This window comes from Lytechinus variegatus, chromosome 2 (genome assembly GCF_018143015.1).
Source record: "Lytechinus variegatus isolate NC3 chromosome 2, Lvar_3.0, whole genome shotgun sequence".
NCBI classification, from domain to species: domain Eukaryota; kingdom Metazoa; phylum Echinodermata; class Echinoidea; order Temnopleuroida; family Toxopneustidae; genus Lytechinus; species Lytechinus variegatus.
The window spans coordinates 61,108,752-61,127,086 of NC_054741.1; the positions used below are offsets into that span (position 1 = coordinate 61,108,752).

Here is an 18,335-nt window from a genome sequence, read left to right on the forward strand (position 1 = left end):
AAAATACCAAGGTCATTTCAACTCAATATAGACATGTTATCAGAAAATTACACTCAGAATAATCATGTGTAGAGGATTATAATTTATAATTTGTAAAAATGGTGAATCCCACTCGAAAGCAACTTAGAGATAATGTTTAGACATGAAAAAAATAAAATCATCTGTGAAAGTGTCTTCTTGACCGGACTCATATTATCCGAGATATGAATAAAAATGTAAAGAATATAAAAGAAAAAAATAAGCGTTACAGTAGTGCTCTACTATAAAAAAAATTTTAAGATATTTTCACAGCCCCGTATTTTCCTCTATTCCTTTTCATTGGCATGATTGGAAGGCGTTTTGTCTGATACTATTTCAGCTCATATATAGCACTTATGTATTTTAGATTCCAAAACTTCCCATTACCTGTTACTAATCAGATCGAGATGGCAGCTATGTTCTCTGGTTCATCCCAGCTTTTGTTATTCATGGACGTTTGCAAAAATAAAAAACCAACAACAACCCGGGAGTGGGTGGGGCTGCAAGACCTAAATTTTCGAAGAAACGTAAGAGCGAGGGGATTTGTGATGGGGGAGCTTTTGCATTTTCTAGAATGAAATTGAAGGATTTCGTGCACACTTTTGGTGAATTTTGCCCTCTCGATCGGCGGCCCCCGGCTGCGTACGGTCATGTTTGTCATCTTAAAGTCTTTAAAAGGCCTATATTACACTGGTTTGAAAAAAATTCGTTTGCAATAAGGCTCGTAATTTGCTGGAACTGCGACCCTGGTCATGAAGAAACACCAGGCTGGGTCAGAAGGGAGGAAACAGAAGGAGCGAAAAGAACTCCAAGACTGTTTAATTTTCAAGAAATTTATTTTTGAATGCACTTAGAAACGCAACTTTTATACTCCATTTTTACACAAAATCCTTACCGTGGGGGGGGGGGGGGTCCCATAGCCTCTCCCGCTCGATCGCTTCGGTATCTCACGCTGTCAAAAATATTGTGCCCCCTTCGGGATTTTGCCCCCCCAAAACTGAAAGTGTTCCGGCGCGCCTGACAGGAACAACGTTTTATTTGCAAGAATAAGCTGTTTGGTTATGAAGTTTTAAGAAGAGTATATTTTTATTATTTAATAATAATAATGATAATAATTTCTTGTATTCAAAGCTGTCATTTCCTCTTCAAATTGGGAATAAAACGTGAGACTAAAGGGTTCTTTTTCATTTTATTTTTCGTTATTTATGTTTCTTTCTTGCCAGTGTGTGTTTAGGGGGTGACTGCCTGGTACAATGTACATTCAGGATTTAATGTGTGTCTGTGGGGGGAGTTTTGTTCATGGGGATTTTGCTTTACGTCTTAATGCAGATGGAATGTTGTAATATCTCTAGAGTATACAATCTGACGATCAGTGGTCTTTTCTTCTCTTTAATACTTCCATCAACTTGTTTGATAGCAGAGAATGACTGTAAGGGTGTGTATGTTTATTTATGCCCATTTTTATATTTTCACTACAATATGTCCCATGTATCAGAGTAAATCATAAGAGTTTTGGATCATGTTTATTCCTTTTTGGTGGAGACACTTAAATAACGTTCTTATATCTGTATTTAAACTTTAATGGTTTTATGATTTGACCTATGTAATATAATCGAGCAAATCTGTAGTATTCGTTCTTTGTAAACATTCTACTACTACAGAATTTATCAAATTTGTTGAAATTCATAATAACAATACGAAAATCATTCCTAAAACCAGCAATGGATAAATTATGCATATTTTTATAAAGTGAAGCTACATCAATTAACTCTTAGTCGAATAAAAATAAAACAACTGTGAAATTCAAAACGAGTGAGACAGTGAAGATTCATTAGACTAACTAACGAATAACAAAACAAGGAGAATTTAATAATGTTACTTGATTATACAGTCTGACCTAATAATCCCTACAAAGAACGTGACCCGGTGACGAGACAATTAAATTATTTTTATTTTCTTTTACTCTCTAATTTAATAGTAATTACATTTGTTCACCAATAATGATTTCCCGCTTAGTCAAAATGTGATAATTGATAAGTGAAAATAAAAGACTTAATGGAAAATCATAACATATATATGACAATAACAATTTCAGTTTAGTAATGCAGATCAAGTAAAGTAGATTGTATACATAAAATATTTTAACACGAAGATTTAAGTATCGACCTTATGTCGAACTGAGTAAAAACCACGCATTCTTTTTTATATATGCAAATCATTTTATTACAAATTTTTGGGACCCCTTTAATACTGATCTTTCCCGTCGGGAAATATATTCGCAGGAAACAGAAATCAAAGGGCGACGTTTATGTCGACTTTTCTCAGTCTAAAAAGGGTCGTGTTAAGGTGAAACAAATTAGGAGACCCATGCCTGTTTGATCAAATGGTTAAATATAGTGATAACCTGCTTAAATAAATGAATATCTGAGCTATAAAAAGACAGAATTGCAATTTTCACCTCGACGCATAGCTATAAGAAACTATAAGAAGCCTTCTATTTAGCCAGATGACAAACTTCAGAAAGATATAAAAAGCACACAATATTTTTCCAGAGTTTGATACAGTCATTCCACTAACAGAATTGACAGTCCAAAATATGTCTATCCGAGATTTCCATGTGTTAGGTATCAATCGATTAAATTCATTGAAATACTATATGAGCAATTGTCACCGAAGTTTATGGGTTTGGTTGAAAGAATACACAAATACGTGCATGAAAATATGGATTTTCTTAATCTCGGCTCATAAAAGAGCCCGAACGTTCTAACAAATAGCGTTTGGACGTAAGGCTTGATAGGAAAGACGGGTGTTTCATAGAGATGGTAAATGCACTATACCTTTTTTACTTTCAGTTCCTCATGAATCGTCTTTCATGCGAACATTCTACAAATAGCTCCGCTAAATACCAGGGCCGTTTTATAAAGCTGTTCGTAAGTTTAGAGCGACCTTAAGAACGACAGATTAGCCTCTGTTTAGGCGCCAAACCATTGCCAATGACCATTTTGGTGCAAACCCTTTACCACGAGAAAGGATCACCAGATCCTAACTATTCCCAACTAACTGCTTTATGAATCGACCCCCTGAATTCAAGGAAACCATATGGTATATCAAAATCCAATTTCATTAGATCACAAAATTAGATTGATATCACATTTTCAATGATTCATGATGAGGAAGAAATTATTAGTTTGGTGAATATTGCATTATCTTTTGTAATGGCGTTGTCCAGAATTGGGCAAACAAACAATAATATGTGGTTTTTGGGGGAAAGAATGATCTCATAGGAACCATTGTGATTAACGGGTCGGAAGTCTATTAATGAGACTAAAGATATAATAAAAATACTAATAGGATCAAGTTGCACAAAGAAACTACAGTTCTAGACTCTGAAATAGTAAAAAGTACTTAGTTCAAACAGTAGATTTTCTGTCGGAAAACTTTTTATTGTTTATGATATTAGAAATGGGTTGTATATCAGCGTGCTAAAGACAGGACTCAGTGCAAGTGTTCTGATATTATATGCTGAAAAAATGTTTCACTTTAAAACTTGAAGTTTTTGCAATCATTGAATACGAACATTTCAAAAGTTTTGACATTTTATGAATACGAATAATTTTCATTTCGTCAATTCCACAATTTTCAATTAAAAAAATTGATACCTGTAAAACTGAATTCAAAGAGCTTATGGAAAATAAGTATTTTTTCTATTCTCAGGCAAAATATGTTATTTCTAGTTTTTAGGTACATCCAGGAAATAATGAGTATTTTTTTATTACTATTATTATCATCATTACTGATATTATTATAATTAAAATATTATCGTCATTCTTATCATTTTTATTATTATTCTCTATTTTATAATAATTATCATTTTCACTATTATTAGGTTTATCATGGCCATTACTAATTTTTCATCATTGATATCATTACCATTATCATAACTACTGTTATCATTATCATTATTTTTTTTCAATCCTTATGATTATTTGTCATTTCATTATTATCATTTTTATTAGTTTTCTTCATATTTCTAAAGTAGTTATTTTAGTCATTCAGCTTGATAAAACTAACCCATAATTAGATATGTCGTCCTGATATGCATCAAATTGGCAACACATCTTACAGACATTAAAACAGGCTAGACAGTTAAAGCTTACAAGTATGTAGAAATCATCCGTATTATCCCATGACTAATGTACACAAGAGATTAAGTTTCTGAAAGTCTACGGGTCAAAAAAATATTGGTCAAAAAGTGAAATAGGTTCATTATCACATTAGTCTGGTTTAAAATAAAGTGGTGACCTTGAAATAGCAGAACGACGTCCCTGATTAATCCAGAAGAGAATTTTAACAGACAGTGAAGTCCAACTTTTCATCGTATCGCAACTGTCCCAATTATTCGAATGACGTTCTCTTACTCATTCGATTTGGAAGTCTGGAAAGTATCGACATGGGACCCCCTTTTTTACTAATTTTTAAGTTAGTTGGTCATCCAGTCTGTGTCAGTGAAGAATGATGATGGGATTTCCGCTTTGCCCGAAGAAAGCAACGAATGACAGGATTGGCAACAAGGAAGCAATAGGCCTATACACATGATATAGGGGCCTGTTGATTTTACTTTTGCAGACCAACGATAATCTCCATCATGATCGGGCAATAATTCCTTCCACTACACTATTGTATTTTAACTTATGTTTTGTATTTTCAATATATTCACGATTATATAGGTGTCTTCTTATTCCATCTCCTAGTGTTCCTCTTGATTTGTATTTCAAAGACAGTCGCGGCACCACAGGGGGAGGGGGCCTTTGATGTTTTAAAGTGGCAAAGTCCATCACCAAATGATAGTATAAAGTACAATGTGTTTTAACTCTACAAGCTAAATTTTATTCACTCTATTTAAAGATAAACATCAAACCTAACACCCACAGCAAGGCCACTCTGCGTTTGCCTTTTACAGCTGCATTTTCGTACTTCTTTCGTCTGAAAGATACAACCTTGCACTTGTAAAGCTTTTTAAATAGCAGGAAGGACCAAAGGTGCTCATCCTGTGGCATCATGTTGTTTTTCCTAAAGGTGCAAAGTTATGTGTCTTCCCTTTCAGTTTTAGTGTAGAGAAGAACTCAAGCAAGAAACATAATACCATCTGTTGTCATACAACAATGTGACCTATCTTGGGTCAGCAAGGCTTTACACTGAAGTTATGGATAGATTCATGACAAGGGCTCTAACGATCTACACAAATGCCTAGGCTGAGCATGTTAACGGGCTGAACAGATGATAACACATAATTACAGAGGTATTTCATGTTACGACAGGTGGGGTTTCCCCGAGGCTCTACTAACATGTCTAGGTAAGTCTTTAGTATATGACACATTCACTAAACAACGAGGGGCCATTCTGTGTATGACCTGCTTTATGTCTACGGGTCATCTTACTTTGATATTAACACATCATGAATAGAAGGCTCCTTTCTTTGCATCGTGAAGAAGGATCCTTTGAAGATGAACTGATGCACTAGCGTACCTACGGGGGGGGGGGGCATTCTGCCCCCCCCCCCTGACGAGTCACAACCCATGCAAAGGACGTATCCCTGCCCCCCCCCCGACGAGTGACGAGCTTGAAAGACCATTTTTGCCCCTCCCCCTAACAAGATTGAATACCTTTATGGAAAATCCTATATACGCCACTGAACTGATTGGTGGGTTTACCGCAAGTGCAATCAAAAGTACTTTCGTATTCAACTTCGTAATCCTAAAGGCAATTGCAAATGAAATTAGAATATCCAATGGCGAATCATTTGTGACTTTATTTTATAAAGTTATACAAGTGTACGTTAGGAGATATTGAGGAGAATAGATTCGCTATTATCTTGTTCTCTTCTTATACTGGAAGATTCAGTGTCTTGGAGGATTCCCTGCTAATGCATGTCCTATATAGAGTAGCCTTAAAATAAAAAAATAAAACCTGTGTCTCTGCAACGAGTAAAACCACGGAAGAATATGTTACAGATTCGTTAAACCGATAAATGTAAATATTTGGTAAATACCATTACATTGTCCTTAAAGGGAAACATTAACAAGACACCTACGCAGATCTTACAAAATTCTCTAGTCGGGGAGAACTGGGTCCCCTTTCATAAATACTCATTATGATAACAAATGCACAATTTCTGTAATAAAACTATCATCAGCCAATCAGATTGAAGGATTTTAGTAGCTTTTAACTGTTATTGTAATTTCTTATTATAACAGGTTTTATGAAACGGCCCCCATATAAGTTGCAACAATGTTGGCACGGATTCTTTGTAAAAGCTGGGCCCACTGGTTAAAGTCCTGGAATCATGTTGTGATACAATGCGTCATTCGGGAGGCCTAGCTGCGTTAGACGAGGCCAATTTTAGTTGAGTCGATCTTAATCATCAAGATCTTGGTCACTCCAATATGGAACCATCTCCCTCTTCCATCCTTTCAAAGATCTGACGTCAATAGCCCCATTGTGTCAATGTAATTGAATATGAATGCACCGAGATTTAATCATTCGACGACGTGGTTCGAAAAGTGAAATGAATTGGTATATGTTTTAAATGCCGATGCGCAGCATCTTTTATTGAGATGGGAGAGATAAAGATATAAGAGATCAAAGATAATGAATTCATAGATGATGCACAGTGGAACTGGTGAATGGCTTGAATTGTTTATTGTGACTGTGCACCTTATTGTCATTTTTCTTCATTGTACTTGATGTTTTTCTTATTGATGGGTTAGTTCTCGCTGAATCGTCGTTTTGGAAAACACATTTTTTCACTGCTACTATATTTTCTAACTTTATCGTAGTGTTCCTTTATGATTATACTTTTTAGGTTGTATTTTTTTTCAAATTGTGGTTTGATTCTACCGTATAATATGGTGTACTGTCCATAATTTCTGTAATTATTTGTGTGGCATTATTTTGTGAAAATGACTAAATTGAATTCGATTATATGCATGCTTTTACGGAAGCATGGAAAAATATAGTTCATTACATTTTAAAGATTAATTAAATATCAAATGATTAGTGACAGCTTCTCTTTGTTCAGTGTGATGAACAGTGTTACGATAATGGTAAATAATTATCATTTTGACGCACATTGCCAACAATAACATCTGTGTATGTATATCCCATGTAATTTAGATTGGGTCAAGTCTTGCAATTAGTTCAAGTCAAAGAGACAATCAAAAGTATAACTCTTGGGAAAAACATGACACTTAACATTAAGTACTCTAAATTAACACTTTAAACTTGACGCTTACAATCTTATCACTTTCAGCCAGTTATTTTTGGAGATCTGTTCAACAGCCGCTGTTGCGAATGTCTAGGTGTTCACGTGATGTTAGCAGATTTGAGACAACTTGGATATAATTTCGTGTGATAATGTCACGTACTGTCCACGTGGGCTGACTCACAGTAGACTGTCTACAGAGAGTACCTGGGGAACTGTACATCTCATTTAGGTCTCCAAAATCACCTTGTCAAAAGTACCCGAGATCATCTCCTTTTAAGGAACACGACATAAGTGGGGGCAAAATGTATAGTTCCGAAATAACTACCCCAAAATCCATCTTTAATATGAGGTGCACGTATTAATCCCCGGTCGCCTTCATGTTTTGCTTCGATAGGGCTATCACTAGTCAAAGTCAAGAAAAGGATATCTTTTTAAATAAATTTTCAGAATATACCCATCATGGGAATGTTATCAGGTCTCATTCTAGGACGTATTGAAACTGCACCCTACTGTATGACAACAGTTATGCCTTAGTTACACCAAATACCCGACCACACTGGCAATACTGCCTTAATTTTATATTACGCAATCATTTGGTCCGGTCTACGACTGGAGTCAATAGGGTGCTTTCGCTTGCACGACGCACGACAGATTCGGGAACATAGAAAATCAATTGTCAAATGCCCCGCATGACAAAGAACAATCAAGAAGTCTTTGTTCAAAATTGGTGAATCATAACAGCAGTTTCGTCCTGGCCTCCAGACAACCGGAATATTTGATTTTTTGTTCGTCAACTCCGAAACTTTAGACGAAACTGGCCCTTCGGTTCACCAAATTTCGACAAAGGCCTCCCAGCTGTTCATTGTCATTTGACGGGCATTTTAATTTCATTCATCTTATTCTTGAATCCGTCTCCGTCCCCGTTGCAGTTGCGAAAACTCGTTAATTTCATTCGGTTACACCGAGGGCCCTATCACACTGACCACATCATCTTATATAATGCAATCGTTTCGTTCAATCTGGAATGAATTTCATTGGTATGACTGTATCGTCGTTGGACGGGAAAGAATCTAATACGTCATAAAGAACCCGCTGAAAAGTCCCGAAAAAAAAGTGTTGTAAAAATCACAGTCGGAATTAAAAAATGCCTCTGGAAACGTGAGTCTCCTTTGTTTCAAGGACAAATTATATCGTTCTTGAGAATATAAAGTGATGTCAAGGAAATAATGAAGACATCTCCACATTGTATATTTTGCCAGTCTCCCTGGAAGATATGAGTCATTCAAACAGAATGGTTTGGAAAATACTTTGAATCATACATGGACAGGAGAAAGAACTATAATTCCAATGGGAATGCGACAAAACGAAGTTCGATAATACGTAGAGTTTGCTACGGTTCTGATAGATTCGACAACCGGGTTTTTCCAATATAAGATCTGATTTTCAAAGATCTTGTCCTTAACTAGAAAATTACAAGTATGACAAAATAAAAAGGCAAGTGCAATATGAATTAGGTCTTGATCCTTGTTGGCCAACATATCTAATGAAAGCTGGTCAAGAGCGGAAATATTATTATCCAAAAATCCATTTCTTATTGTTCGAAATAGACATGAAATGAAATGCTCCGAAAATTTGCTTTAATCGTTGAACGCCAAACAGGGTACCAGCAACTCCCATCTTTTAACGTCTTTTGGTCTGACGCGGCCGGGGTTTGAACTCCCGACCTCCCGGTTGTGAGGCGGACGCTCTACCAACTGAGCCAACACACTGAATTACTTCTTCCTCTTCTCCATGCTCTGCCACATGTACGAACAATCAATCCGTCTTGCAAAGAACAAGGGGTATTTCATCTATACAGACGATATTGGTATTGCTGCTCGAGACAACATATAGGACTAAGCCACCTTAACATTCGCCACAGCCTGACACTTTACTACAGGCTAACCCTGTCAAGACCAGAGTTAGGATATTCCAACAACGCAAATCAATCAAATATTTGGAAGAAGCTGTCACTGTCTGTGTTGTCCACTTTGTCTATCATGTGTACCCTGGCATTATGTAACCTGAGGCCGATCACTTTTATTTCAGCAACGCAAATCAATCAAATATTTGGAAGAAGCTGTCACCATCGTGTGATAGTCCCCTAATTGTCCACTTCGTCTATCATTATTATATACCCTGGCATTCTCCAACCTGAGGCCGATCACTTTTATTTCAGCAGCACATCGAGAAGGTAAAGGGAGTAGTGAGGACCCAGACCAATCTCCTGCAGGAGAATTCCGGTGGAGGTCAAAAAATCTTCTCTTTGGTCAACGGTTCAGTCGGGTCTTCCACTTCTGTGCCACAGAATGTTTATCCACAAATATCGACAGTGTATGATATTCTGCTCCACCGGTCAACTTTCAGTAGCATAAAGCATTTCTAACAAAGCCAGGGTAGTCACCATCCATGTTTTGAAACTAAACCAATCGTGAAGCGGCTATAAAGTCGAATCCCCACGTAAACCTCATGAGAAAAAAATTAGTGACAACCATCATCCTGGAAAAACTCTCGCATCTACAACAAATATACTTATCACCAGAAGAACAACAAGTCCGAAAGAGATAGAAGTCCCTAAACTGATTTCGCACAGGTACGGGCCAGGTTCGTGAAAATGGGGATATACCAACGATTACAACACTAGCTATGAATGTGGAGCGTCTTCTTAATTGTCTGAACCTTATAGTTCAGTGAACCCAGGAAGAACTGGTAGCTACAAATGAGAAGGCTCTGCGATGTGCCTGGTGAAAACCTAGTATCTGACTGATGTGTTTAGATGTTGGACACGAACGAAAAAGATCAGACTGTTGTAGAGTATGTTGAAGCCTTTAAATTGCCTTAAGCTTCAACACGATTTCATTCAACCCTTAACGCGCTTGTACCTAAGAAAGCCCCACAGCTTTACATGTGTAAAGGTAAGAATAATTACCTTTGAACTTTACTGTATATTAAAAAGCGAATTAAAAGAAATTTAACATGGTATCAAATATTAACATTCCACCTTTTATAACAAAATATCACACCGTTTGTGTGTTTTCCAGATGTAGTAAAATGCAGGATAAAGTCAATCTGATTCCCATAAAGAATTGTGGGTTGAGGTGTGAACTCAACGGAAACATACTAGAAAAGACGTCGATGGACCCTTTCCCCAACAACTCTTAATAAATACCCATTCCCCTCCCTCGATGAAAAACTGGATCTACGTCTACTCGTAGAGGCCTTTCACCTTATATGGCAAATAACAAACCTTGTTCTTTGTGTTGGATCATAGGTCATCTTGGTGTTTGATAAGACTCGTAGCCATAGAGCGGTTGGGCTGTCCAACCCCTTCCAAAAATTATACAGTAAAAAGTGCGAGAGAAGTGAATAGAACCATAGTAAGGATTATATCAATTAAGAAGATGGGTTGAAAAGTACATGTATTGGCACAGAGGAGAGATCTTCTTGACTTCACAAATGGGTGAAAACATCCCACGCCACCCTATCCCAGCACGCTTCACATGCCCAATAACACCCTCTATGTCTCATACACATGTTTGATTTACGAGAGTGCTTTGTGAAATGTGGTTCCAAAGGTTAGCGTTACATTCGATAATTGCTGAATGCTAGATCTCCAGGCCAGTAGCATTGGAAGTAAATTCTATCCACGTTGATTTGGTCGAGGTGGCCTACCAAGTTTGTTGAAATTAGGTTTTTCTGCACTTTTTCATCAACATTGAGAGAAGGTAATTCAAATAACAAATGTCGAGTAATTTTTTAATGTAGGCCCCATAAAATATATATAACTAGCAATTGAATGCTTGGTTGATTACTGATCACACACATTCGGTCGTAGAAAATAGCACCTCGATCAATCACACACTGTACCTTTATGTTACGGGGCCATGTCTTCGTTGATCATCTTTGGAGGAGAAGTGAGTCTTTCAGTATTTGTCAGTGTTTTTGCTATCATCACTACCCTTGGCTGGTATGAAAACTCGAAGAATTTGCCTCTGGCTTTGCTTACCTTACGGACCCATGTTTTCTCGGTCCAATGGTCTCGCAACGATTGTGTGCCTTGTGTGTGAGGGTGTGTGGGGGGAGGGTGTGTGACTGTGTGTATGTGTGTGAAAGTCAGTAATGCTAAATTGCATAATCCCAGAATCGTCTTCCTGTTAAGTTGTTGGTTCGACCGTTCGAAGGCCTGATTCTATGACATCACCGAAGGTCCTCGTACTTTCGTTTTTAAGATATATATATATATATTCATTTAATTATGATATACATTCTATTGAAGAAAATATATATAAAAATAAAGAATAAAAATACACGTCCATAAAGCGCACAATCCATGAAAATAAAGAGGTTACCTTGATGGCCATATCTCACTGTCTTCACGACGAGGGTGTACAGATGAGTGTGGCAGGGTCGGAGGCTCTATAGAGCCCATTTAAGAGATAGTTATTGATCCCTTTAAAGATGCCTCTTTATGCAATTGAAAATTAAAAATGCGATACACATTTAAAATGTAGGGCAAACATACTGTCCACTGTGTTGGTTTATGTATGTTAGTAAAAAAAATATATATATTCTTGGCAATTATTATCCAATTGAGCAAAGTTATTAGGGGCCTACCCAATTATTAGTTCTTATTACCCAATTTGGGCAGATTTTAACCAATAGTTGTGTGGGATTTTTTTTTGCTCAACTATTTTAAGGGTGTATCACAGAAACAAATCCGACTCCACACCGATCAAAGGTACTTCGTTAATTTCAATGGCATACCATAGATCGGTTTGGTGTCTGTTTCGTTGGTGTGACTTCAGCCTTGAACAATACAATGTTCTATCTCAGAAAGCGGTTGACAATACTTGATGAAATAAAGAATAGATTAGATTAGAATATCCATGCATAGTGGACTTCTAAGATATTACTTAATTTTATTCAATTTTCATCACTTCGTACTCTATAACGGCCACTAAAGAAGAGCAGAATTGCAAATTGCCTGTTTTCCTCTTCTTCACATTAATAAAATTACTCTTAAACGAAATTGAAAACGTTTCCTAAGTTTCTGCTACTATGCCCCAAAGTGTTGGTCCCTATTCTAGATTATTCCTTACAGGCTTTTAGGAATTCGAAAGCCCTGAAACTGTAATGATGTGGAAGTTGTGTTGATGATTTTGCGATTTCACATGATTTTTAACCCTTTGAATTCATAGAATTTTTTTTTTCATTTTTCGTATAATTCATTTCGAAGATGTCTACTCAGGTCGTTCTGATGACCGGCTGTTCAGCAGGAATCGGTCTTGTTACAGCTAAACGTCTCGCTCTTGAATCAAATCAGCGATTCATCGTCATCGCTACCGTCATAGCGATGTCGGAGAAGAGCGACTTGGTAGCTGCCGTAGGGGATGCTCTCAATAAGACAATTTTCATTGAGGAATTGGACATCACAAAAGATTATGACATCACAAATGTAGTGGATAAAACTCTCAAATCACATGGGCGTATCGACATCCTCTGTAAGTCTTTTGGCTCTTTATATCGTTAAGAAAAACAAGTCTATTTATGTGGTGTCAATTTAAACATTATTATAACTATTGCAGTGTAGTAAGTAAATTTATTGTTGAAGATGTGAATGACTATGTTTAATTTTATCAATGTTTCGACAGAATTAGTACTTTTCAATTCAATACAATTCAATTTCATTCTTCAACATAATACAAATGAATACAAGATAAATTATTTCAATTTAAATAAAAGCATGAAACAAATTCAAGATTGAATTTTGAATTATTCAACATTGAATTCCTCAACTTTATTACTCTATTTTCTGTACTATTAACGAACTCAGATAATAACCCCTTTCAAGGATAGTTAGCTACTAACATGCATATTTGTCCGAACAGGAAGGGCGACAAACTGTAACCCTGAGGTTTCTCACCCAAGAAAAGAAGTCAAAGGATTATAACCTTTACGATTTCGTCGTTAGGCTACCAAAAATGGCCCTAACACTTACCCTTATTTACTATCAGCACCGTAATCCTTCTTTTTTAAAGAAGTAATAAACATTGTTATGTTTTGTTATTTTTATGTTAAACGTTAAATTTTCATTCTAAAAACGTGTCAACTACTGCAAAATAAGGCTCAGATTGGATGTTGTTTGAAGGTTTGCATGGCGGCATGTACAATTGCTGATGTGGTTTACGGTACACCATGTGGAGTGTTATAGAAACAGTGGATAGAAGAAGAGAAGAAGTGGATAGGCGAGAAAGTGGAGATTTGAGTATTCTTTCTTGAAAATAGTCCTGAAAAGGACTGTAAACCTGAAGGAATGTTGAGTGAGAACAGCTTGAGTAGTAGAGCTCATGAGGAGATGCTGGCTTGAGTCGGCGAGTAGAGATGATGAGTAATAGAGAGACTCGACGTTTCGGACAGGTTGACTGTCCGTCTTCAGGACTGTCCGTCGTCACTCCTGAAGACGGACAGTCAACCTGTCCGAAACGTCGAGTCTCTCTACTACTCATCATCTCTACTCGCCGACTCAAGCCAGCATCTCCTCATCAGCTCTACTACTCAAGCTGTTCTCACTCAACATTCCTTCTGGTTTACAGTCCTTTTCAGGACTATTTTCAAGAAAGAATACTCTACTCTCAAATCTTCACTTTCTCGCCTATCCACTTCTTCTCTTCTTCTATCCACTGTTTCTATAACACTCCACATGGTGTACCGTAAACCACATCAGCAAGGCTCAGATTGCACTAGAGCATTTGGTAACTCAGAGCATCCAGAGCCCAGGCTATCAAACCCGGATAGCAAGGGCCGAGATAATTATGCGCTATGGGTAGTTCATTTGATGTCATTTGCAGATGCTCCTTAAGCCTAATTTACAAAAATTTGCATTTCTGCATCATTTTTGTGACAAACCACGTCATTGTATGGTCTATAACTCTGAAATGGTTTGAAAGTTACTCTCATTTAGCATTCATCTTATTATTTTTCTCTCCCTTATGTTCCTTCAGTGAATATTGCCGGTATCGCGCATGGTGACATTGCCGAGCTTGTCACGCGTGACATGATCGAGAAAATCTTCAACGTTAATGTTTTTGGACAAATGAGACTCACACAGGCAGTGCTACCTCAGATGAAGCAGAGGAAATCAGGGAAGATAATCTCCGTGTCAAGTACAGCAGGAAGAAATGGTAAGGATAAGCAGAGAATCGTCTTTCAAAGATTTGCGATTCAAATCAATCTCAACTTGTACTTAATCTAAAATCTGTGCAGTTTATATGTATGAATGTCTAGATCGATTGCAATTTGATTTAGTGTTGGAAAAGAAAACAGTATGAAGGAGCATAATTTATGATTTACTTCCTGCCTATTAAGTGGAAGTTTACATTGACCGTTTTCTTTTATATTAGGAGTACCCTACATGGACATGTATAGTTCAACTAAATTCGCCTTGGAGGGTTTCTTCGAATCTTTGGCTGTTAGTCTACGTGCGTTTAATATTAGGTGAGATAACAGAATATTCAGCAAGGTAGCATGTTTGTGTATCCTCGACCGGTGAGTGGGTGGCGACATCATGCAACGCCTTTTATCACAACACTATAGGGATTATCAAGCAATTGTTTGGGTGGATAACCAATTTCAAGTACATGACGTAGAACTCAGTTACATAATACACTCCCCTACGTACTTACCCACGTTTACATACAGGCAAATTAGATGGTTAGATTTGGAAAAATCGCAAGCCTTTATTTTGGAGTAAAGCCTAAATTAATTTCAAATCTTAGCCAATCGTGCGACTGCTATGACGTCATTACGACTAGATATCAAATTCGCTTGTATTCTAAGAAGGATGAGAGCATAGTAACAGATTTGAACATAGGTATTGGTATGATGATTTAGAACATTACACAGTAAGATATTCCAAGTCTCAATATTAGCATCAAATTCTACTACTTTTTATTCTAAAATCAGGTCGCAGACCAGTCGTAAAGTGTGCGGTCGCCTTACAGAAGCTGAATAGTTGATGAGCAGATATACGCCATCACCTTATGTGGTGGTATTGAAAGTCGAACAGCAAGTTTATTGTCATATTGTGCATGGCATAGAGATATACTCTCTATGTAATATATGGCCCGGAACCAAGCACAAGAAACAACCAAAATACACATCTTGATTGCACAAGCCATATACGTTTTATTATCATCCTATTTTTCAGAATTTGTCTGGTCGAGCCTGGTCCAGTACGAACCGGTTTGAGGGATGGGGTTGTGGAGAATTTCCGCACCAGACACCAGGACAAGTCCATCGATGAAATAGATACCAAACAGCTCCAAAGACTACTAGATAATATATTAGCAGAAAATGGCTACTACGATGCCTTGATGCCAGAGGATGTCGCCAATGTCATTGTTACAAGGTGTATGGAACCTGACGAGCCAGTGCTGAGACACCTACTTATTCCAGAGGATCTCAATGAGGTGGTCCGAATCGGGATGGCCGACCTTACGGGAGAGAAGACCATCGAAAATGTACGGCAATCGATGATTTAAGTTCCTTCATGAAGAAGATTTGGTCAGATAGTGCCTGTGGCAATGTTTGTATATTTGGTTGGGGATGTTGCCATTGAATATACCAGATAGGCTGACCGATCTAACAGAAAGGAAATCTTTTAAATTTCACGGATGAATGTTTATTTCTTCATGGAATCGGGTAGATCGATTGAAAGTAATTTTTTTTCATTTTTTTATTCATTTTTTTAAACAAGACCACACATTGATAAAATGCCTTGCTCAAGGGCATAAGTGCCGAGCCGAGAATCGAACCCCCGATCTTCGGATCTCCAGTCCAACGCCTTAGACCACTCAGCCACGGCACCTCCACGGCTCGTGATTCCGTTGTTCGATTACAGTTGATATTGGTAGCTGTTACGACTTTTGGATTAAAAACAAACCTAACGCACCAGAAGACATGATAAACTTATATTTTTGTGTTCTTGGTGTCCTGGGATATAGGGCGTATACCATAAGACACACTAAGGATAACGTTTATGCACATTTGGAGCGCATTTACAATATCTAGAAACTAAGGAGCAACCCTAGCAGAAACCATGTCTTTAGAAAATATCTTAAACAATGCTAGAATAACAAATGAGCTTCGAATAATCAGAATTTCTTATGCTAGTATTTTAAAAGAAGATGTAACTTGTTTATAATGATAATTGTGGTGATGATGATGATGATGTTAATATAAGGCATGTACCTTTCTTGGAGTCCCTCTCATAATATAATCCAATGTACATTTATTGCTTTGTTTTTTGTGTGAACATGACTCATTGTATATGCAATATTTTTATGGATTTTATGACCAAATAACTTCCAATTGTATTTTTTAAAGAAATAAAATAAAATAATAAAAGTAATAATACTAAGATTAATTTGTTAGTTTTCATGTCAATGGTAAAAAACTAATTCCTGAATATGTATATGTAAGTGAACCTGCTCCTTGATTTCTCTTACTATCATTATATATGAAATGAAATTTGACTATTTCATGTTTACGAATAGTACGTTATTAAAATTTGCTATTGATTAAGTTCACTTAACTGGAATAGAATGTTTTATTGTTGTTCCCATTTACTGTTATCTTTTTTTAAATCAATTTTCGGACTGCGAGAATATATATGGTTTTTCAATCATATCCTGCGATCAATGATAAACTCTATAAGAGCTTGTAATATTGTTAATATTCCTATATTTGATGCTGTTTATGTCTTTATTATTATTATCATTAGTAGTAGTAGTAGTATTGTCATTGTCATTGTTGGTGGAAGAGCCGTGGTTTAGTGGTTCTAACTCTCACCTTGAAATCAGAGGGCTGTGTGTTCGAATCCCACCGCGGTCTAGCGTCCTTTGGCAATATCCACACTTTGCCACTCTCGACCAAGAAGCTAAATGGGTACCCGGTAGGATGTGAAAGCCTATATAGTTTGCCTAGCAGTTGAGTCTTAGTTGGAATGCTCCCCAGGGAGTGGAGAAGGTGCATACATTGCATGCGGGCATGCAAGGATCCGATGAAAAGGGAATGCTGTAAAGCGCTTTGGGCCATTATGGAAAAGGCGCTATGTAAACAAGTAGTTATTATAATTATTGCAATCATTATAATCATTATTATTATTATTGTTGTTATTGTTGTTATCATTATCATCATTGCTATCATCAACATCATTATCGTATTGTCTGTAGCAGCAGTAGTTGTGGTGGTTAAGTAATAGTCGAAGTAGTAGCAGCAGCAGCAGTTGTAGTTGTAATAGTAGAGGTAGTAGTAGAAGTAGTAGTAGTAGTAGTGGTAGTAGTAGTAGTAGTAGTAGTAGTAGAAGAAGAAGAACTAGTAGTAGTAGTAGTAGTAGTAGTAGTAGTAGTAGTAGTAGTAGCAGCTGTAGTAGTAACGAAAGACTTGATAGAAAATCTCAGCCTCTTCTGCATCAGAGTGTCGAGTCTATATTGGACATTCCTGCTCTTGATATCTGTCTCACATCTGGAGGAGAGAACTTTTACCAAATTACTTTTTATTTGTCAAATGAACCAACTACGAGGATCAGTAGTCATCGAGATACTATAAAATCTATATATAATATATATGTGTGTGTGCGTGGGGAAGGTGGGTGAGCGTGTGTGTGACGGTGGGAGGGTGAGTGTGTGGATGTGGGTGTGCATGTATGCACTCGCACAAAAACATCCTTTTTTCTTTGTATATGAATTATATACCCTCACTAGCTTTATATAAAGCCCAATTACACAATTCATGACAAGCAGAGTGGTGCATTGTTATTGGCCTTATGGTACATGATTTGAGGAAAGTGAGAGGGACGTATTCACTTCCCTTATGTACCGAACTTCCAGTCACCTTTGACTTTATGGATTTCATGATACATGATATGAGAATGTAAGTGGGAAGTATTCACTTCCCTCTTACTACAGTCACGTTATGGTCACATTTGAGTAATTCAGAACAAAACACCACGATA

General features: G+C 37.0%; 1 protein-coding gene across 1 annotated transcript; it reads left to right on the forward strand.

Moving 5' to 3' along the window:
• Nucleotides 1-5,208: 5,208 nt before the first annotated feature.
• On the forward strand, nucleotides 5,209-17,065 carry LOC121409549 (retinol dehydrogenase 8-like). The gene is made up of 5 exons (XM_041601463.1): nucleotides 5,209-5,371; nucleotides 12,558-12,822; nucleotides 14,323-14,502; nucleotides 14,722-14,815; nucleotides 15,528-17,065. Exons 2-5 carry the CDS (start codon nucleotides 12,558-12,560, stop codon nucleotides 15,859-15,861), a joined length of 873 nt encoding a protein of 290 aa, XP_041457397.1. The 5' UTR covers nucleotides 5,209-5,371; the 3' UTR covers nucleotides 15,862-17,065.
• Nucleotides 17,066-18,335: the final 1,270 nt, after the last annotated feature.

What these genes read in the sequence shown, in the direction of transcription:
- LOC121409549 (XM_041601463.1), top strand. Translation starts at nt 12,558, where the DNA reads ATGTCTACTCAGGTCGTTCTGATGACCGGCTGTTCAGCAGGAATCGGT. An exon ending in TGGGCGTATCGACATCCTCT is followed by an intron (nt 12,823 to 14,322) that starts GTAAGTCTTTTG and finishes ATGTTCCTTCAG; the next exon opens with TGAATATTGCCGGTATCGCG. An exon ending in CTACGTGCGTTTAATATTAG is followed by an intron (nt 14,816 to 15,527) that starts GTGAGATAACAG and finishes CCTATTTTTCAG; the next exon opens with AATTTGTCTGGTCGAGCCTG.